This window comes from Papaver somniferum, chromosome 7 (assembly GCF_003573695.1).
Source record: "Papaver somniferum cultivar HN1 chromosome 7, ASM357369v1, whole genome shotgun sequence".
NCBI lineage: Eukaryota > Viridiplantae > Streptophyta > Magnoliopsida > Ranunculales > Papaveraceae > Papaver > Papaver somniferum.
In genome coordinates this window covers 27,074,060-27,096,423 of record NC_039364.1, presented here as the reverse complement: position 1 = coordinate 27,096,423, position 22,364 = coordinate 27,074,060, and the positions used below count along the sequence as shown (strand labels likewise).

Sequence of the window (22,364 nt, the reverse complement as noted above, 5' to 3'; positions counted from 1 at the left end):
GAGTGTGTGAGGAAAACTGTACTTTTTTTTTTTTTTTTTTTTTTTTTTATTTATTTTGGACTTTGGACTTTAAACAATTGGACTTTATTTTTTTTAAAACCCTACGGAAGGGTTATAAATTATAAAAAAAAATATTGTATAAACTGTGTGCAGGGAAGGACGACGATTACTATATCGTCTCGGCCCCTCGGGTTCGCACACGCCATAGGAGTCGTGGCCCGAGTCGACGACAACGGTTCATCGCCCGTCTGGTACGGGAGGTAAGTCTAATCGAAACACCCGCGAATCTCCTGCAAGCGGGTTACTGTCTGCCTTAAGGTGATAATTGTTTGAGGACGAACCGGATTGTCTTTATTTTCCTAGTAAAGGGCAAGGCCTGGCCTAAACAAGATAAGGGTTCGGATTTCATCACCGCTCCCTTCTTGCCCGCCTTAGGAAAACAAAACCTAACGCGAACCCAATCTTAAAATTTGGAATAGAACGAGACCGATAGGGTAACGAGCTTAATAGGAAACTCGTTCGAAAAATATTGGTTGCTCTTTGAGCACACTCCAAAGTTCATGATGGTTTCTGTGAGTTGAATGCGTGACTGCGCCGCCTTGTGATAGCGGTGAGGCCTTGGGTATCAAAGCTCCACTGAGCTTCCCTCGCCTCAATTCAACTTACTTTGACTCGGATTGATTCCAGAGGGGTTTGCTCAAATTGCAACGAATTCCCTTTTGAAAGATAGAAGCTGGTCTAGAAACAATCTAAGTGGAGCCATCATGCTTTTTGTTTGCTAGAAATCTTTAGGTTTGCTTTGGTGGAGTCGAGTCGGCCTTGTTTGTGATTGTATAGAATCCCTCTATAGTTTATATTTCTTCGGTGATGAATCCTTTTGAGGAGACGCCACCTGCGATGACGTTGCGAGAATATATGTCTAGAAATTCTCGTTATCAAGAGACGTCTTCGGAAATGACTCTTGGTGAATATATGCGTGGGCAGCGATATATGGATACTCCAACTTTTATTGAGGAATCATCTCTAACGATCTATGAGAAATATTATAAACATAGACCATGTAGTTTGGAACAAAGATTGAGAATTCTTCAATTTCAAAAATTGTATCATGATGATGAGGATAGTGATGATGAAGAATCTGAAATATGTAGGCAGAGTAATCAGGAATTTGTTTCTCCAATTGAGCCTTATAATGATAATTTTATTTCTAGTTCAAATCCAAATAATTTTAATAATTATTCACCTATTCAAAAGGACGAGGATTTGACTAGAGATACCACAGTTTTAGACGAGGATTACGAAGCCGATAATGGTCTAGAGGAACGAGTTTATTCTGAGAATATTGTTTTAGAGTCTAGCGATTTAGAAACATTAGTCTTTGACGAAGAACATGAACTCGTAGAGATTTTAAATATGAGTAAAGATGCACCACCTGATAATAACTTAGAAGAATCAATTGACCATTTTCAAGAATCTAATGATCCAGAAATTAGGGAGATTGTGACTAGTCTAGCTAGAGACATTGAAAACTCTAAGTTTGGGGGTGATTATCACCCTCCTAGTGCCTTACCTTTAACTCTTAGAAAGGTCCCTCACTTGGGACTTGACATATGTGCCTCAACCATTTTACAAGATTACCTTCATACTCGTTTTCCCGAACCTAATGATGTCCAGGAAGAAGTTCAGTCGTTAGAAACCCATCCTCTGGTTGATGTGGTTTGCCCAGGCTATGATCCCCAGATTGACTTTATTTTCCCACCAAATAGTTTTCTTCCAACTGTGGGAACGTTTATATTCCAAATGTGTCGAATATTAAGTTGTGAGACTAAACCTAAATGCCTTAGGAAATTAGAATCGATACATTTGCTTAAGAATGACCACTATTTTCACTGTGGTCAATTTTATAAGTCATATCTGATTGACTTAGAGGATCCGCAATTATTTAGGTTATTACTTTGTGATTCCAAGTTCTTATTTGAGTTTTTCCAGACTCTAGGACCTAATAATTTGGATCGAACCTATGAAGAAATGCATCCAAGGAAAATATTTTATTTAGACCCTTTCATAGAACCTGAACCTGAACCACAATTAGATATCTTAATCAGGAAACTAGGTAAGAGCACGCTAGTCTTGTTCATTTTCTTGGTTCACTGCAATTTCCTTTGGTCAGCTCTTTTTCGTTTTGAAGACCCACAGTTATTTCGACTGTTACTTTATGGTTCGAGTTGACTAATCCTTTCCTAAGTCTGGCTGAAGACTTTAAACTTAGCACTTCTTGGGAGGTAACCCAATCTCATGCAACATGGTAATATCTTCCCTTAACTCTTTCGCTTCAAATGGTAACAGTTTCTCCGTGTTCATGCTTTTAGTTTCATCTTTAGAACATTGAGGACAATGTTAGATTTAAGTTTGGGGGTATGGGAGAAACTTTTTAGTTGCAATAAATAAACTCCAGAGCCTAGAAATTTACGCCTATTAATGATAGCACTAACCAATCTAAGTGGATGGAAACATTTTTGTTTTAGGAGTTGAGGAACCAATCTGACTAGATGGAAACATCTATAGAGTCTATTCATAAAAACACAGAGCTCAGGTGTTAGAAATAACATGATAGTTTCGCCATATCTCGTAGAGTCCTTTTCACTTTTTTTTTTTAGTTTTCTTTTATTTCAAGTGATTTGGTGGGGCACACAATTCAAGTTGTTACCTTTGCTAGGGTGAAATAGAGTGACTGAGTTACCTTTTCAAAAAAAAAAAAAAAAAATTTATTAGACCGCACCAGTTAGACCAATCGGAATAAGTATTAACACTTGGACAGCAATATGTGTGTGTTCTCCCTGTTTCCGTCGCCTAAGCAAGCGTGGAATGCAGGACCCGTGGGAACTATCGTGTAATATGCTGACAAGAAGCATGCGCTTGGATCAAAAAGATTTATTCATGCCGTTAAGTTAAAAAAAAAAAAAAAAAGATGGTTATTGTTATGTGTAATCAACTGCTGGTTCCCTTGTATATGCCAGTGTGTTAATATTAGTCAGACCGGTATCTCAGTCATTTAGGTTAGGTTCATCTTGGAAGAGGCCTTCAGACAGATATGGGAAACACCGTTCTCTTTTCAACCATCTACATTTTTCTTTCCATCTTCTTAATCTTTTCATGTGATTAGTCTGACTCCGAGTATGATGTCCATCGTGAAACTATCTTTGTAGAGCTCTGTCACTTATATGAATTTTAGTATGCTTGAGTGCAAACTCGTGTACAGCAATTGGAATTTCGCATCAGGGTTCTTCCTCTTAGAGTCAATAATTGTATGCCAACCAAGGAGGTTCTTTAGTGCTTTCCAAGATTTTTCGTAGATAGCTAGGGTCTGGAGTATTGGTTTTTGTGGGTACACCTCTGATAAACCCACCCGAGATTAACTCGGTCACTTTTCAAGAATAAATTTTGCTCGAGGATTAGCAAATAATAAGTTTGGGGGTATTTGATAGACGCATTTATGTGTCTAATCTTTCTCATTTGTATATACTGTTAGTGCCCGTTTTTGTACTTATTATGGTGTTTTATTTATTTATAGGTGTTTTTGGAAAAATAAGGTTTTGCGGCGAAATTGGTTAAAAATGCGGCGTTTGGAGCTCCGTCGACGGTGTACCGGAAGTACCCCAGAAATGTCCCGGAGGAACCCAGAAAAATTACTATTTCCACCCCTAATTTGGATAAGGGGCACCCCAATTGCTTAAGGGACTCCACTGTTGGATAGGGGGAGGTCGCCTTCTTCACGTTCAAAAAAAAAAATGGCGGGAAAATTAGTATTCCATGCACAGTTCGCTGGAGAAATTTCAGCTCGAGTGATTTGGGTAGTTTTAGAGAAACTAAAGGGCTGGAATTGTTTGGGCTTGCTATTGGGACTTATAGAACGCTAACAAGGGTAATTGGAGCGACCAGAATTGGCTGCATAAGTTGAGAGAGAGGGAAACAGAGACGCAGAGATTCGGATTCTGTTGGAGAAGATTTGCTCAATTAGAGAAGATATTCTCCTAGGATTTGAATATATCCAAGTCAGGAAAGTTTTGACAGAGATTAATAAGCCGCGTACAAGAAAAGGGAAGATTTTCATAAAACAGAAAAAAAATATTTGAAAAGATACGAAGTGCTATGGAGATTAAATGAGATATTTCGTGAAGATTTGGAGGATCTGTTACGTATAAAAGGGTTCTATTCGAGTCTTAGTGGGGGATGAAGAGTTTTGGGGAGGTTTGGAGGCGAGCAGAGAGGCGCAGGAGGAGTTGCAGAGAAGTTACCTGCTGCTGCTGCTGCTATTAACACGCCTGAAGAACACGAAGAACACACTTACCAGAACCGTCGTTTTCCAGCAGTCTTAAAACCGCAGCGACAGCGACAGTGGAAGATAAGTATCGTTGTTTCTGTTACAGCAGTGCTAAAGTATCGTTGTTCTCTGGGCGCCTTATGTGGGTCGCAGATTCACTGTTTTAGTTCTTCTTTATCTTTTAATCAACTTTTTGAGCTATAAAAATGTATTTTGAAAACATGATTAATATGAGTAGCTAAACCCCAACATTGGGATGAAGGAGGAAGCCGTTCTTTACACATATGATAATTATATTAATTCGTTTTTGACTACTTGCACTTTTTATCGATCGATTTATGATTTTTCTTAATTGATTGTGATATCGTATGATGATGTATGCTTGGTCGTAGTGCTTTTTATGCGTCATGCTAGTGATATACAATAAATATTCTAAAAATCTACCTTGGCAAGAATGAGAGTCCTTATGATTTGAGCTATAATTGTATCGAATAAATATATGAATTGTGTGAATGATTAATGGTGGAATCCTGAGTCCTAGTGTCTCTTGATCCTGTGACAAAAATTTTGTATATATTTTTATTTTCTAAAAAAATTATCCTTCACAAGTCCGAGAGTTTGAACCTCATTACTACAACCACGAAAAATTTTTAATCAACATGGCAAGATATTTAAAAAAAAAATGATTGCATCAACTATTCCGTCAGGGTGTTGACCCATACAACTCATCATGTCATTTGTCTTTAAGCATATAACCCATCTAACAATACTGTTCAAATATGATTTTTCTCTGATTAGTATTAGGGTGACAGTATACATGCTAAATTTTTGATCCATGCTTGTATGTAGTATTTTGTCCTATTGTATGTGCATATCCTAGAATTTTTGAGTGGAAGATTTAGTGATATACTTGTCTGTTTTGATAAAGATGTTTACGTGTTTTTGATCGTGTACATTTTTCTGCGTCCCTATTACCTAGAGGTGTAAAACGTGCCGGCCCGGCACACGAAGTCGCGTGCTTCACGTGCCATGTGTCGTGATGTGCTGTGCCAACGATTTAAACGTGTTGTTCTGTGTTGTGCTTTACTAGTCAAAATCTAAGTACAACACATCCCACAGGCACAACACACGAATAAACGTGTTGTGTCGTATTGTGCCGTGCTGGCACACGTGTTACAAATAATTTGAAATCACTTAATGTATACATTATGTCAGACATTATCACGAGAATATAAATAGACAACATATCATTTGAAATTATTTCAAGTAAAATTAACAAGTTTATTCAATAAAAAGAAATAGCCAATTAAATATAAAATTGGAACATTGTCATGTAAATTAATGTTCTAGTAAAATATAGGTAACGACATTATAACAACGATATTGGAATATATTTTCCAAATATTTAGGTATTATATGTGTTGTTATAAAAATAAGCCAACATAAAATGTCAAAAACTAGCTAGAATAATGACTCTTTTGTGAAATATACACAAAATGTGATTATTATGCCTTGTGATATGGTATACTTGTGCATGCTATGACGTGCTTTCTTAACGTGTTGTGCTGGGCTGGGCCACGTGCTTATCCGTGCCGCGTGCTGTGCCGTGCTACTGTGCCAATTAGGCTAACCCAACACAACCCATGAAACTAATGTGATGGGCCGTGTTGGGCTGAATCACGTGTTGTGCTGGGCTGGGCTCAGATTTTAGCGTGTTGTGCTGGGCTGTGCTCGTGCTGGAACAGCCCAATTTACACCTCTACTATTACCGATTGCCATCCATTTTCCTACTCATTCTTGATTCCTGTCTTGTACTGTTTCCTTTTAATTATTATTTACTTTATTGGATTTTCGTTTTTGTTTGTTTGGTGTGGTTAAGTCTGCATGTTTTGTATTATTTTGCAAAACTTTTGTAATGTCTGTACTTTTATGAGTATGATATTATTGAAGATTGACTAAGTATTGTCGGTCATTTATGGGGTTATGATCCACTTATTCATTTTTTTTAGAACCATCAAGAAATTTGGTTTATAAAAATATGGGACTGGAATTAGTCATACTAATGTCCATTACTCTTATCTTTTGTAGATGGACCCAATTTGACCTGAATTTGAGCTTTTGGACTCAGCTGGACTTGAGTAACATCGTTGGGTAGCTGATGTGGAGACTACTTTCGTGGCGAAAGACTACACCGCTACCATCAAACCTTCAACCGCTGCAAATGTTGTTCCAGCGACTGAAAAAGAAAAGGCCAACACCCTCATGTTTCTAAAGAGGCATATTGACCCTAACTTACCATAGGGATACCACCATTTGAAAACACCAAAGGAATTATGGGATGCTCTCGAAATTCGTTTCGGGAATATTCACAACTCTTTACTTCCACAACTGCAAGTCCAGTGGAATGAAATCTGCTTCCTGGATTATGTCAAAGTGAATGATTTCAAAAAGGCATGCTACAGCTATAAGCACGTCTGGACTTTTGTGAAATGATACCAAATTGACTGATGTTGAAATGATCTTAAAGACATTGTTAACTTTCCCAACATCTTCAATGATACTAGCGAACCAATATCGATTGGAGGTGAATAACAAAAGGATAACCACTTTTAGTAAGTTGATTAACTTACTTCAAGTCGCCGAAAGGCATAACGAAATCCTTGTCAACAACAATGCCAGAGCTGTGGACAAAAAGAAAGTTTCTGAAGCAAATTATGGCAAAGTTAACAGAGGAAAGAACCTTTAAAGTAAGAGGGGCGGACATGTTGATCATTCACATTCCCATGATTCACATTCCCATACTCCATACACATGTGGAAGAGGACACAAGGGACCCAACAGAGGTCACGGGCGTGGTGGTAACTCAAATGTTTGGAACATAGATGTACCTTCTGGCCCCAGTGGTGGCAGCTCCAAGGTCGAGAAAGCTCCAAGAAATCCCCCTATCAAAATGGACGAAGTTGGAAACGGGCCTTGTTAGAGGTGTGGATCCACTGCACATTGGTACCAGCAATGCAAGGCTAGTAACAAAGTTGCATACATGTACAAGAAGTATCGAGAGTTTGTGGAACAAGAAGCTCACTATCTGGAAGAAGATGAGAATGCCCCTGACGTTAACCTCACTATATCAGATTTCCAAGGCAACAAGATTCATGCCATATTGGATACCCCAGATTTCGATTGAAAATGTTTTTTTAGTTACCTTTGATCTCAGACGTTTATTTTAATGTTTTACGTCTTAGTAGACTTTGATTTAAATAATTTTTTCTTGATGGCTTGGACTACTTTATATGTTGTCATGATTAAACTTATGAATGGATTATCTATGAGTATTTATTATATTAATCATATTTTGGTGATAGTTTAATAGATTTTTTTACTTTGATAAATCTGTTGTTTAGCATGCATATTAGAATGAAAAATGTATCATTCTAGTAAGACTCAAATTCTCCAAAGTACATGAGATAAATTATTCGGATTTTGTAACGATACCACATTATCTACTTGTAGGAATGTCTCAAGGAGAGATTGAATGTATGGTTGATAGTGGAACCACCCATACTATCTTAAGAAATAGACAATTGTTTGTTAACTTGACCCCTTATAATACATCTGTGATTACGATGATTGGATCATCACAAGTGATAATTGGGAGAGGTAATGCTCAATTCATATTGCCAAATGGCACAGTGATTAAAGTCACAGAAGCTCTATATGCACCAAGAGCTAACCGCACCTTGTTAAGTTTCAAAGATATTCGTGCAAACCGTTATCATTTGGAAACTCACAGTGAAAATGGAATTGAATACATAGATGTTACCTCTAATGAATGTGGAAGAAAACGCATTTTAGAGAAACTAATTAGTCAATCTAGTGGATTATACCTCACTCCTATTCGGGTCATTGAATCTCATGTTGTTACCAATGATGAGTTGTTGAATAGTGACTCATACAGGCTTTGGCATGACCGATTAGGGCACCCTGGTCGTGACATGATGATCCGTGTTTTAAAGAACTCACATGGAGATCCTTATTTTCTAGGAAAAAATAAAATGGGACAACAGACTATTACAATACAAAGCAACCAACTACTAACTGGTCAGAGTGTTACTCCAACACGACAGTTGCCTTCTCAAGAAGCTGATGTGCAACATATTTCCCATTCTGCTTCATTGACTATGTCAAAAGCACATCATTTATTTTGCAAAGCCTATTCTTTAGCAAAAACAGGATCGAGACCATCCTATGCTAAAGATACCAAGAAAAATATCCCATTTTTTCATAGGATACAAGGTAATATTTGTGGACCTATACATCCAGAATGCGGACCATTCAGGTATTTTATGGTTCTGGTAGATGTTTCGACTCGTTGGTCACACGTTGCATTATTGTCCACAAGAAATGCTACATTTGCAAAGCTCCTAGCACAAATTATTCGTTTGAGGGCTCAGCACCCTGATTACCCTATCAAGTCTATCAGACTTGATAATGCTGGAGAATTCACATCAAAAGGATTTGATGATTATTGTATGTCTAATGGAATAGACGTAGAGCATCCGTACCCCATATTCACACTCAAAATGGTCTTGCAGAAGCTACTATCAAAAGGTTACAAATGATAGTTAGGGCACTGGTTATGCGTACCAACCTGCCTATTACTGCCTGGGGATACGCTATATTGCATGCAGCTCTACTTATTCGTTTTCGACCCACTGCTAGCCAACCATTTTCTGCGTACCAGTTGGTAACTGGATATGAACCTGATATTTCACACTTACACATATTTGGTTGTGCCGTATATGTGCCTATTACGCCCCCACAGCATACTAAAATGGGTCCATAAAGACGATTAGGTATTTATGTTGGATATGAATCACTAACTATTATCCACTATTTAGAACCTTTGACAAGCGATCTTTTTACTGCTAGATTTGCGGATTGTCACTTTGATGAGACAACCTTCCCATCGTTAGGGGGAGATAAGAAAAAGGACTTTTTAGGGGAACGACAAGAATATTGTCGTGGTGTGTTCCCATGTTGTCTAACCTTGATACCCGTACTCCAAAATGTGAGAGTGAAGTAAAACGAATCACCGATCTTCAAAATATAGACGATTCAATGCCTGATGCATTTACCGATATCGCCAAAGTGACGAGATCACATATACCAGCTGCAAACGTGCCTGCAAGGTTAGAAATCCATACTACGGGACAGAGCACTCTAGATAGGGATGTTAAGCTTAAACTTGGTGGAAGTTTAGCTGAGGCCGTGGCCCCCCAAAGGAAAAGGGGGAGGCCACCTAGTTCATCGATACTCACCCAAGGAAGAAGAGAGTGAGTAAGGCACAATCCGATCCATTTATCATCAATGCAGATAATCCTTCTCATGAAGTTGTCTCTGATTATAGTTATGTCCATGAATCAATACTGGAGGACGCTCCGATGTTTGAAATGATTCTATAGAACAAAGAAATCTCTATGGATTATGAGAGTGCGTACGTGTTGATGGAGAGATCCTCCACGAACATTGATGATATATTTGCATATATTGTTGCTCGAGAAATCATAGAGCACGATGATATCGAACCACGCTCTATAGCAGAATGCCAAAGAAGAGCAGATTGGCCTAAATGGGAAGTTGCAATCGAGGAAGAACTAGATTCACTGGCAAAGATACGGGTATTTGGTGCGGTAGTGCTAACCCCACTAGGTGTAAAACCTGTAGGACATAAATGGGTATTTGTCAGAAAGCGTAATGATAAGAATGAAGTCGTAAGATATAAGGCTCGCCTTGTGGCGCAAGGTTTCTCACAACGCCCTGGAATTGATTATGAAGAAACATATTCTCATGTAATGGACGTCATAACATTCCGTTACCTAGTTAGTTTGGTAGTTTCAGAATGACTTGAAAAGCAGCTCATGGATGTAGTTACAACATATCTCTATGGGGATCTTGATTCATACATATACATGAAAGTGCCTGATGGCTTTCCATTGCCCGAATCAAATAACTCTAAACCACGGAGTGCGTTTTCAATTAAGTTGAAACGCTCCCTTTACGGAACAATCCGGTCGGATGTGGTATACCCGTTTAAGTGATTATTTTATTGGGAAGGGATATATAAATAATGAGTTATGCCCCTGTGTATTTATAAATAAAACGAGTTCCGGATTTGCAATTATAGTTGTTTATGTTGATGATATGAAGATAATAAGTACTCTTGATGAAATAAGAGAAACCGCAAGCTATCTGAAATCTGAATTTGAGATGAAAGATCTTGGGAAAACTCGGTTTTGTTTAGGACTTGAACTAGAACACCGAGCCTCTGGAATAATAATCCATCAGTCTGCATATGTCCATAAGATACTCAGGCAATTTAATATGAACAAAGTGCACTCCGCTAGCACTCCCATGATCGGTCGAAGCTTAGATGTAAATGAGGATCCATTTCGTCCTAAGCAAGATGACGAAGAATTATTAAGATCTGAAACTCCTTACCTAAGTGCAATAGGCGCATTATTGTACTTAGCACAATGTAATCGACCATACATTTCATTCTCAGCGAACTTGTTAGCTAGATATAGCTCCGCGCCAACTCAGCGTCATTGGAATGGTATAAAGAATGTATTTAGATACCTTAAAGGAACCACTGACATGGGTTTATTTTATCCCTATGAGGAAAAAAGAAGGAATGCTAAGACAACCCCCTACACTGAAACCCCAAATAATGTTTAGGTTGGTTTTGCTGCTGTTGGGTACCTATTAGACCCACATAAAGCTCGATCTCAAACTGGTTATGTATTTACCATAGGGAACACAGCGATATCCTGGTGATCGACCAAGCAAACTCTTGTGGCTACATCCACGAACCACTCTGAGATCATTGCCCTACATGAGGCAGTTCGTGAGTGTATATGGTTAAAGTCTATCATTACACATATTCGAGGGACAAGTGGTTTGAATTCTACCACTGAAGAGCCGACATGCATTTATGAAGATAATGCAGCTTGTATCGAACAAATTAAGTAAGGGTATATCAAGGTTGATAATACAAAACTTATTTCACCAAAGTTCTTTTACAATCAGCAACAGCAATGTCTCTTAAACATTCAAGTCAGCAATGTATCGTCTGATGAGAATGTGGCAGACTTATTTACTAAGTAACTTCCTAAGTCCTTATTTGAAAAGCATGTAAAGAATATCGGACTAAGGAATTTGTCCGAACTCCCCTGAGTACAATCAGGGGGAGATGAAAACATCAGGGGGAGTATCTGATGATATGATGTCGACATCTAGTTTGGTGTGCTGAACTCTTTTTCCCTTAACCGAGATTACTTTTTCCCACTGGGTTTTGTTACTCGGCAAGGTTTTTAATGAGACGACACTAAGATTACAATTTCTCAGTTGAGGTTTTTCTTATCCCACTGGGTTTTTCTATTTTAGGAATTTCAGAAGCGACAAGAGAAGTGGTCAACTTTATGGAGCAACTTTACTAGGACTCATCATGTTGTACTCTTTTCCCTTTGTCAAAGTTTTGTCCCATTAGATTTTCCTTGTCAAGATTTTAATGAGGCAACACATTTGAAGTTCGCACAAGGGGGAGTGTTATAGGGCCTACGACCTATGGATGTGCGGTCCATTAGATGACTAGGATTTTCCCATTGTTATGTATATAAAGAACATTATACCTATGTAATACATCTCTGCCTCTTTTACTCTTTCTCTTTCTCTTGGTTTTACCTAATTGTTACTCAAATAAATTGTACAAAACTCGTACCATTCTTCTAATTCATACTATAATACGGTAAACTCTAGAACTAGCTAGGGAATCTGCGGTGAATTCCCTAGGTGTCAAATCCTGATAGAAACTACACGAAAATGATTGGTGCACCGTAGAGAAAATCCCGCGGCTGCACCGTTTGAGAGAGAAAAAGAAAATGGACCCCACTTTTGGCCCCATCCCTCCTGCAGATCTCCAGCAGGGCTACCCTAATGGTCCTTGGATTTCTTTGTGGTGCAGATCGTGGTACACAATTTCGGTGTGTATCATTACTCACGTCAAAAAAGTGATCCATAACATAAACTTGCCCAAAATTCCAAATAAAATAATTGAGAAGAAATCTTGTTGATGCTTTAGTTATTTTTTTCTTTTAAGTGTAGGTGTACATAGTATGAAATCCAACCCACGTTGTTATACAATCATGTCTCCAATCCGAAAATACTCAAATAGGCAATTGGATTTAAGACATTACAAGTACTAGTGATATCTATCAAGTGCAGTGTATAAGGAGTGACAATATTAAAAAATTTAGTAGTATTTACCGGGGCATAATACTAGATTATTACAAGATTTTTAATTATTATCATCGCATTGATTATTTTACTGAGTTGTCAAATAATAAAGAAGATATTACACAAATACAACAAGGAAAATCTTTCAAGCCTCAACGGATCTACCATTGATTCTTTCTCTCTACAGATTCTATATATTCTCACCAACCATTGTGTTTCTGACAAAAACATCTCTTCTTTCCTATCGTTGTCTGTTTCTTATCTCCTTTTGTTTTTGTTATTACTTTTTCACAAAATTGGTTAAAAAGACCAAAATCAATAATTCCTGGGTGAAATGGACAGTTAGATTTTGATACTGTTTAAATGGACAAAAATGTAAAAATAGGCAGGATGTAATCAGTTTCATCGTGCCCATTTTCAAATATTTTTCCTTATTTTTATTTTACACAGGATGTATCAAGTTTCATCATTACTATTTTTTAAATTTAAACTAGGATGAAACTAGTTTCATCCTTATTATTTTTTTTTTTGGCCCTTTCATCCAAACTATTTTTTACTCGTCCATTTGAACCGTGATTTAAAAATATTTGGACAAATGACCCATTTTCCGTTATTCTTTTCCTTTGTTTCCTTGATCAATATATATATATATGGAAGAAGGTAAAGCTTGCTTATATTGCTGATGCAAGAAGGAAAGCAACATTCAGAAAACGAAGAAAGGGCTTGTTGAAGAAAGTCAATGAACTGAGCACCTTATGCAATGTCAATGCTTGTGCGATCATGAATGGACCATATGATCCACAACGAGAAGTATGGCCATCGCAGCCAGAAGCATATCATGTGCTCAAGAGGTTCAAGAGCGTGCGAGAGATGGGACAGTTCAGGAATGCCGAGAAACAATTAAATCCAGAAAGTTACGCGAGAAACCGGATAGACAAGATTAACGAACAGTGCAAAAAACATCAACGAGAAAATCGTTATATTGAAATCAACTGGATTTACAATCATGTTCTGGCCGGTGAGTGTTCTATGCCTGATGCTTATCCTGATGTAGTTGATTTCGCATGGTTTCTCGGAGAAAAACAAAAAGAAGTTCAACATAAATTGGCAAATCTCAATAACGCTCCACCACCAGTAGTACAAACTACAGCCGATGGTAGAAATGCTGATACCACTGCGATTCCCAGTAACCCTAGCAATAATTTTATTAATACTAATGTTGATGTTGATGTACTTGAGATTAATGGATCTGGTATAAATGGTGGTACTGTTACTGGAGGGGATATGTATGTTGGAGTCGTGAACCATCATAATCAAGGTGGTGGTGTTATTATTAATGGTACTGGTGGACAAGAAATGTTGTCATCAGATGCGGCCATGGGAGCCTTAAAAAGCCAACCATTTTTCATGGATGTAACGAGCCCACCTTCTGTTGTTCAATCTGGTGACCAATTAATGGTGAATTATCTTGAAGGCTATCCAAACAATGATCAGATGCTGATGCAGCTGGGAGGAGTTTCAATACCATCTTACAATGATGGTACCCTGGAAGAACTCGCCGCCAATAGTCAGATGATGATGCCTACCAATAACTCTAGTGTTCAAAATAATAATCAAATGATGATGCAGCTGGGAGGAGTTCCAAGACCATCTTATAATGGTGGGCACGAAGACATCGTTCTCGCGACCAATAATCAGATGATGATGTCTTCCAACAACTCTTATGTTGAAAATAATACTCAAATGATGCAGCTCGGAGGAGTTCCAAGACCATCCTACAACGGTGGGCTTGAAGACATCGTTCTCGCCTCCAACAATCAGATGATGATGTCTGCTGCCAATAACTCTATATATCCCTATGAACAATATCCATTCAACCTTGAACAATTTTTAGATGATTAATTTCATCAATGAGCAGTTTTATACTGAGAGTTGTTTTTGAATATGTTTGTTTTCCTTTCCTTTAGTCTGTTTGTGTGGTCATGTTCATTAACCTCTGATATATGAACGAATTGACTTTAACACACATGAGATCTTATATTCATCTTTCGAAATTGTGTATACGTTTCATTTCCATTCAGATTATTTTTTCCTGCATTTCGAAATGTTGTAAAAATATTATCATGAATGTAGTGCTCTGTTAGGTGAGTAGGGGCAAACCTATAGAGGTTAAGAACATCTTAAATGGCATTATTAAGGATTACTACAACACTCCTAAATCTGAGAGGGAACAAGCTAAAATATTTTGGCCAGGGGTATCTTGTAATGAAAAACTTGGCAGAGTGAAGAGAACCCTAGCCAAGAAGAAATAAAAGGCCTCTTTTCTTTGTTGTTTGTTGCTGGACTACGTTCGGTTTAGGCTTGGTTCTAGTTCTTCAGGTTGTGTTGTTTTATGTTTGGGTGTTTACTTTTGTCTACTCCCTTTTTGAGGCATACTAGATAATGTCAAAATAGGGTCACTAAATAAAAAACACATCACCCCTCATCCACCATTTTTGATAATGGCATAACTACCCTTATATAATTAGTGTAAATGATTATGATTAGAATTGATTAATTATGAATTTTAAGGATTGATTTAACATTAAATTATTAGTGGTGAATTAGTAGAAAAATCAAATTTATGTGAGAGAGTTGGGATTTTTGAGAGGAAGAAGAAGAAGTGAAGAAAAAAAACTTGGGTTTTGACTTTTGAGATTTTAGTGATTAGAAGTGACCAAAATGTGTGATTCAAATCAGAGGTAAACTTCTATCGAGGTTTAATTTCCTTTTATAAGTTGAATCTTCCAAAAAATTGAATTTTTAAAACCCAGATCTGCTGACCAGATGAACAGTTCGGCTGATAACTTTTAAACCGAACCTCTGTTTTTTTGAAATTATACCTAGGTTCGGCTGACAAGTTGTCAGTCGAACCTAGGTATAATTTCAAAAAAACAGAGGTTCGGCTCAAAAGTTATCAGCCGAACTTCACTCAGAAACTGAATCATCCACTAGGTTCAACTTGAAAAATTGAGGTTCGGCTAGAAAATTGAGGTTCGGCTGGAAAATTGAGGTTCGGCTGAAAATATTGTAAACTCGCATTAGCCGAACATAGTGTTTCTCTAAATCATACACTAAGTTCGGCTCAAAATTGATACTGCAAGATCAGCCGAACTGATCTTCTGAAAACCCAAATTTCATCTTTGAAATCATATTCTACCGATCAAACAAAATAAAATCAATCAAAAACAAGATGGGTTTGTTACGCATACATTCTAAAATACATCTAAGAGCAATTGAGATTTGGATTTCACATTCCAACAACGCTCACTTCGATTCGTATTTCCTTTGTTTGATTAATCTCTTTATTGAATTGGAGTCCTACATGTTTAAGTTTAAAGTTTATTTTGATTTTTAATTTTAGGTTTTTGAGGATAAGGGAACTATGACAAATTGAAATTATTTAGGGATATATAGGTAATTACACTATCTTTAGACACCCCTTATAAACCCACCCTAAATAATATAATGGATGAGTATGCCTCAAAATAGGTTTCCTTATTTGCGCTTTGGCACCTTTCTTTCTTGTACTTCTCTTTTTCTTTTTGCAATGAAGTTCAGCTTTTTTGTGTTCGGAAAAAAAACAACCCACTAAAGATCCCCTGGCCATAATGTTGTACCCTAGTAGAAATGGGAGATGATAATAAGAACTAACAGATCTACCGTCTACCTTGCTAGAACATGCAATAGTAAAATGCATCAACAGCTAGCTAGTATGCCATGCTTACTTTGAGCCTATTATTGGTAAAATGAAAAAGTCATGTAATGGTGAAATATTCTTCATATAGAAAAATCTGATAGGTGATGACCACGACGTTGTTCCATAGTGAAGTTACAATAACGAAGGTACATACTTATCATTAAAAATCAAAGAATACATCCGCCAACAAGCACTGCTATAATGCCATAAACGATACACTATAAGTACATACAGTATTGTCAAGAAAAATCTAGAGATTGTACAATTGAGAATCAAGTATGTTCAAGTGTCGTAAGCAAACCAACCAAAGGTTTTAAATAAACATGTCAAAAAAAAAGAATTGCAAACACTGCCATGGGAAAATTGTATCGTAAACCAACTGCGCCAGGGCCGGCCATGAGGCAAAGTCAGCAAAATTTGACTTTGGGGCAGCACGGTCGGGGGCAACAAAAAACTTTCTTCTTAAGAGATGTTTTGTGTCAAAGAAATACTTTGATGGTCTAAATCGTGACTAAATAAAAATATAAGGACATAAAAGAAGGGCGTAATATAAAATTAGAGTTATTATAAGGGTTTGATATAAGGGGCATAGATATAAGGGGATTTATCAGAGGGGTTAGTGCTAAATACCTAACAAGCACAAATGTGTTTCAAGAACAAACAAAACTTTTTCTTAAACATCTCTCTGTCGAAAACTCCGTCGATCCATCTCCAACCTGTTTTCCTACCCAACTACAATTATTGAATGGTAGAAAATAGGCTAATTTGTTGTGTTCTTTATTGAAGTTTGGAGTACTGGCACCATAGAATTTTAATCATAGCATCAGCAAGTCTAATTAGCAATCAAGTTGTAGTAAATGCCCTGTCAATTTGGTTTAGCTCTTTAACTTTGTTCACTTGTCTTGTTACATTTCTTTCATTAACTTTCCAATCTGTAATTTGTTCGACTGCTAAAACATGTAATATTTAACTTGGATGCAGCTTAAGTATTTGTGGAAGGGAGTCCATGATTGTACTTAGGTTCTTCGCAGCATCCGGATATGATCACGCTAGTGGTGTGATAATCCCTTCATTCCCTGGTTGTTTTCTTGCATTTTGAATTGATTGAAATTTTAACTGCTAATATGGCAAGCAATTAGGTGTTAGTGATGAACTTGGGTTGATTATCTTTTCATGTCTCTATTCCCCCTGTTGTTTTGGTTTTTGGGATAGCTTGTGTTACACCTAAAACTTTGTTAGAAGTTTTTGAAGTATAGTTTTACTGAACTCACAGGGAGGTGTAAGGAAGTTGGAAGAAGATGTATGATGCTATTATCTGGCATTGTGGAAGGAAAGGAATGGTCGCGCATTTGGTGCTATACACAAAACGGAGAGGAACAGATGGTTTTGATCAAACATACCATTGTTTTTTGGCTGTCTGATACGGAGAAGTTTAAGCTATAAGCGTACATTTTATGTTATTCGGGAGACCGTTAACATAGCTCTTTTTGTTGTTGTTATCGTTTTATCATTAATGTAACCTTCCTTCTAAAAAATGTAAAAACAAACAAAGACAAGATGAAGCTGGTCATGATTTAAGAGCCGCAAAATGGGGCAACAATTTTATTGCCGCTTCGGGGCAGCAAAATCTCAGGACCGGTCCTGAACTGCGCTGACAAGACATGTTGAAAACACCTCATCCGCAAACAATGGCATGAAAATAATAAAAAAGAAATTATTCTACTTACTATTACTATCAATTAAATACCGGCCTCAAGATATCACAACGCCACCAATGGTACCATCGTACGACATAAATATGCTTCAAAGTGAAATAATGGTTTTACATGCAGGAAATGAGTATGACTGTTTAGGTACGTACCATGGTTTTTACTTACAGGCGATCTTAAAGTCACTTTTTTATTTTCTCTTGAGGAAATAATCTGGGGCTAGTCATATGGATGCAGCAGGCCGTATAGAAGTTGTTCGTTGGGGACCCATTTGCAACGACTTCATTGTAGAATGTTAGGCAAAGCTTTAGCGCCTACAGATTGGCTTGCATGCCGCACTCCCTCAGGCAATGGTTCAGCACTTAATATCTATCAGAGTTAATTAGAATAATGTTCAATTTCTTCTTTGCATGGATCCAAAGATTCCCAACTGAAAGTCTGAAACACCAAAAGCAAAACCTTTTTGCTGCTATGAATATGAATATTGGTCGAGCAAATCTGTTATTGTTTTCATATCACCAATTCATTTGACACACAGAAAGATGACACTCCATCCTTGGCCTTTGAGAGCACGCAAAAAATGACTTTGACCAGTACGTACGAAAGCAATATGAGCTAGCAAGCTTCTGACCGTTTGATAGTTATTAGATCTGTAGATCTCACATCTCTATAATAATTTGACCAGTACGTACGAAAGCAGTATGAGCTAGCAAGCTTCTGACCGTTTGATAGTTATTAGATCTGTAGATCTCGCATCTCTATAATAAGGATACAGTTTTTAGAGAATTTAATTGTAGATAGGTCCTTACAGTTTACATTATTTAATTCAAATCCTTCTCTTCTTTTGCTGCTCCTTCTCTTCTTGGAAGTTTTTTTCTTCTTCTTAACCCGTAAGTTTGCAAGGTTCACAACTGGAGGAAATCCAGTTGGTTTGCAGAATGATGCTAATTACACCAATTAACACAACTGGTTCAATCTACTTTTCCTTCTCTTCATTTTAAAGTTTATCAATAAGAAGATGATTTAATCAAGAGCGGAATCTCATTATCAAGTTTCACCAAATATTTCACAAATGGATTTTGGGCAGACCTAGTTCTGGAATTTTTTCAGGAGGAAATCCATGTTAGTTTGATACATGTCTCATCAGTAATTGGGCCGACCGAGCGAAGCGAGGGAGGACCTTTATATGTCCATTTTTTTTGTAAATCCTAAGTCATCATCAATTTACAAAAAGATTAGATTTGGTGTCCCAAACTTTTTTCAATCAACAATGAAAGAACTAAAGAGCCCCTCCATGTTTTCATTTCTCACTAAAACTAGCGTAAATAGAACACAAAATAAGGGTAATCGAGTAAATTTCATGGGCAGAAAAAAGGACACGGAGGTTGGAAACGTTTTAATTATTGAGGGGCAGTTTAGTAAAACAAAGGTAAACTGACCTAAAGGTTGCAGGATCGAACTCCTTCTTTTCTTTTCCTTCTTTTCTTTTCCCTTATTCGTTCTTCTTTCTTCTTCGGCCATGAAACCGAGAGAGGAGATCGAGATGAAGAAAGAAATTGAGCAGAGAAGTTAGGGTTTGTGTCAAAATAGAAGAATCAGAATATGGGTTTCGAAATCATGAATCCTAATCTAAATTTCCGATTCTAGCTCATAGAAAGAAAGGTGTTGGTTATGAACCCTTGAGCTGGTCAATTCCAGTTGGATTTGAGAATAACCAAAAAAGGGATTTTGGGTGTTGTTGTTTTGAGATTGAAGGTACGATTTCAATCTTATTTCTTCCTGCTCCGATCTATTGAACGTTCATTATATCTTCTTCAATGATTCAACCACTCAACTGCTATCAATTTTATTGTCGAATCAAGTATGAAGAAGCTAGGGTTTCCTTAGGATTTGATTTCAACACTGCTTGAAACTGAAACATGATATGAATAGAATTTTTATTTGGAATTGAGATTAGGTATACTGTAATCTTAGAAGCTACCATGAATTGTAGATTTCATATAAAGCAAATTTGTTTGATTGGAATAAGCAACATCATTTCAGAAAATTTCATTTATTGTTTGTTGACACTTGGGTCTAATTATATCCATTTTTTTTATCGAAATGAATTGACTATGAAGTTTTTGCCATGAAATTTGATTGAGAGGAAATGAATTGGCTATGAAGTTTTTGTCATGAGATTTGATTGAGAACCAGATCAAGAAGATATCAGTTTGAATTGAGAATTATAAGGTTTTGTTGTTGATTGGTTAGATTTCAGATGGGTTTATTTGGACTTGAGTTTCCATAAAGTTCGAGTTCAAGGTGGACTGATTTTGTGACCGAAGTTGAGATGAAATTAGGGTCTCACAGAAGAGCTCATGTAGCAGATGGAAGATATCAATTTGAGCAGAGTTTCAAATAGCTGCAGCAGAGAATGTGATGGTGTTGCAATGTCTGTCAAAACAAGAATCAGGGTTGGAGAGATGTGTGTGTTTGTTGGCTGTGAGCTGAGATGAACTGACCAATTGAACTGTTGGTGCTGTGACATGAGTCTGAGATGGGGATGAAAGAAGGAATTGAAGCAAATATGGAAACATAAATTGAGAGTTTGAGCTGGTGATTGAGATGAATTTCAAGGGATTAATATTTGAGAAGAAGGGTCTTGACAGATTTTTTGTGGAGTGGGGTTAAATTAGTTCCGAATTTGGTAATGAAGGTGCTGGTAGTGACTGGTTAAATCTGGTGGATTTGTGATGATGATTTCCAAGGGTTTCGAAAGATTTTTTGCTGAGTTGGTTGTAGAGCTGCAGATGAAGAACAAATGGGTTCCAGTGATTTTATGATGGGAATGGTTTTGTTTGTGTTGAGCAGATGGGCTTGATTTGGTAGTATTTAGTAATGATATCACAATGGAAGAAAGAGTGGCATGGCTGCTGCTGCTGCAATTGGAGTTGTGAAACAGTTGGTGGCTAAGGAAATCAAGAAGATTGTGATGCTGAGAAGTTGCAGGAAGGAAGAAAGTAAAGGAACTACAGATTGCTAGGTGAAGGAGTTATGTGTGTTGAGATGCAGTGGTAGAGTTGATTCCATATGAGTAAATGGATAAATATGTAAGCTGCAATATGCAGTGATTGATACTGGTTGTCTAGGAGAAGCTGGTAATTGCAATAAAGAACCACAAGGTGCTGCTAATGATTGAATGAGAGCAGATGAAGCAATAAAATGAATGTATAGATGTATGCTAGGATTGCAGTGACGGAGCAGAAGTAAATGGCCTGCAATTATGGCCAGAAACAGCCAGTAACAAGGGAACTCGGCCGGATTTCTATATTGGCCAGCGATTCAAGTGAGCTGACCAAATAACGACATCGTCATTACGACCGTTAAAAATGACGGCGACTCTGAAAGACCGTTAGTTTGTGGAAAATGGAAGAAAAAAAACGAGTCATAAATTACAGTGAAGGAGTAGTCACGTAGCGGTGTCGTTTCATCAAGTTCTTCGGTCGGCCCTCCCACCGTGGCAACGGTTGTACTAGTTATTATAATGGATCAGGAGAGATTTAGACAAAAAAAATTGTAGAAGAACAATCAAATGATGGATTGGATTTACTAAATAGAAGATGATTTATGAGTTAGGTTCGCGATTTGACAAAGTAATCAGAAAAATTCATGATGTGAATTGCAGTTTCTGATAGCACAAGAGAAAAATCGGTAATCAAAGATCATGATTTTGTAAAGTAAATCGCAATTAGTACCAAATACTAAATATATATATAAGTAGATGATGAGTTTATAATTTTAACTTCTTTTGACAGCTGTAAAATAAATAACTACACTACGGTGACCGTTTGCTAGCTCATATTGCTTTCCCGCACTGTCCTGCGGGATAGCACTGCCCTTTCTTTTTCTATGTAGGCACTAGACAGTAGGCACCAAGAAAACAGCTTCGAAGTAATAACTCCTCTTCTCTGCCTCCCCACTGGGAACGTACGTAATAATAAACTAACAGTGGAGTAGTGGACCCGTCATAACCATAAATAATACGTACGGATGGTTTATTTTGAAGAGAGAGTATATGTTTCTTCTTCTTTGTTTAATAAAACCTTAAAAGATCATTGGACAGCACCTGGTTAGCATAAACCTTAATTTAAAGGGAACCTTTGAATCAATTTAACAACTCTAAAGGCAACAATCTGTGGTGGGGTTTTAACTTTTTACAATTTAAGAATCAATCACTATTCTCTAGATCTTAATGGCTGTGCAAATCAAAGTTTAAACTCATTTAACAACATCTGTGCAAATCAAAGTTTAAATTATTTAA

General features: G+C 37.2%; 2 protein-coding genes across 2 annotated transcripts; both read left to right on the top strand.

The window, feature by feature from the left end:
* The first annotated feature begins 7,833 nt into the window (after nt 1–7,833).
* On the top strand, nt 7,834–8,940 carry LOC113294422. Its single transcript, XM_026542819.1, has one exon. It carries the CDS (start codon nt 7,834–7,836, stop codon nt 8,938–8,940), a length of 1,107 nt encoding a protein of 368 aa, XP_026398604.1.
* Nucleotides 8,941–13,393: 4,453 nt separating this feature from the next.
* On the top strand, nt 13,394–14,515 carry LOC113294421. The gene has a single exon (XM_026542818.1). The coding sequence runs from the start codon at nt 13,394–13,396 to the stop codon at nt 14,513–14,515; it is 1,122 nt and encodes a 373-aa protein (XP_026398603.1).
* The last annotated feature ends 7,849 nt before the right edge of the window (nt 14,516–22,364 follow it).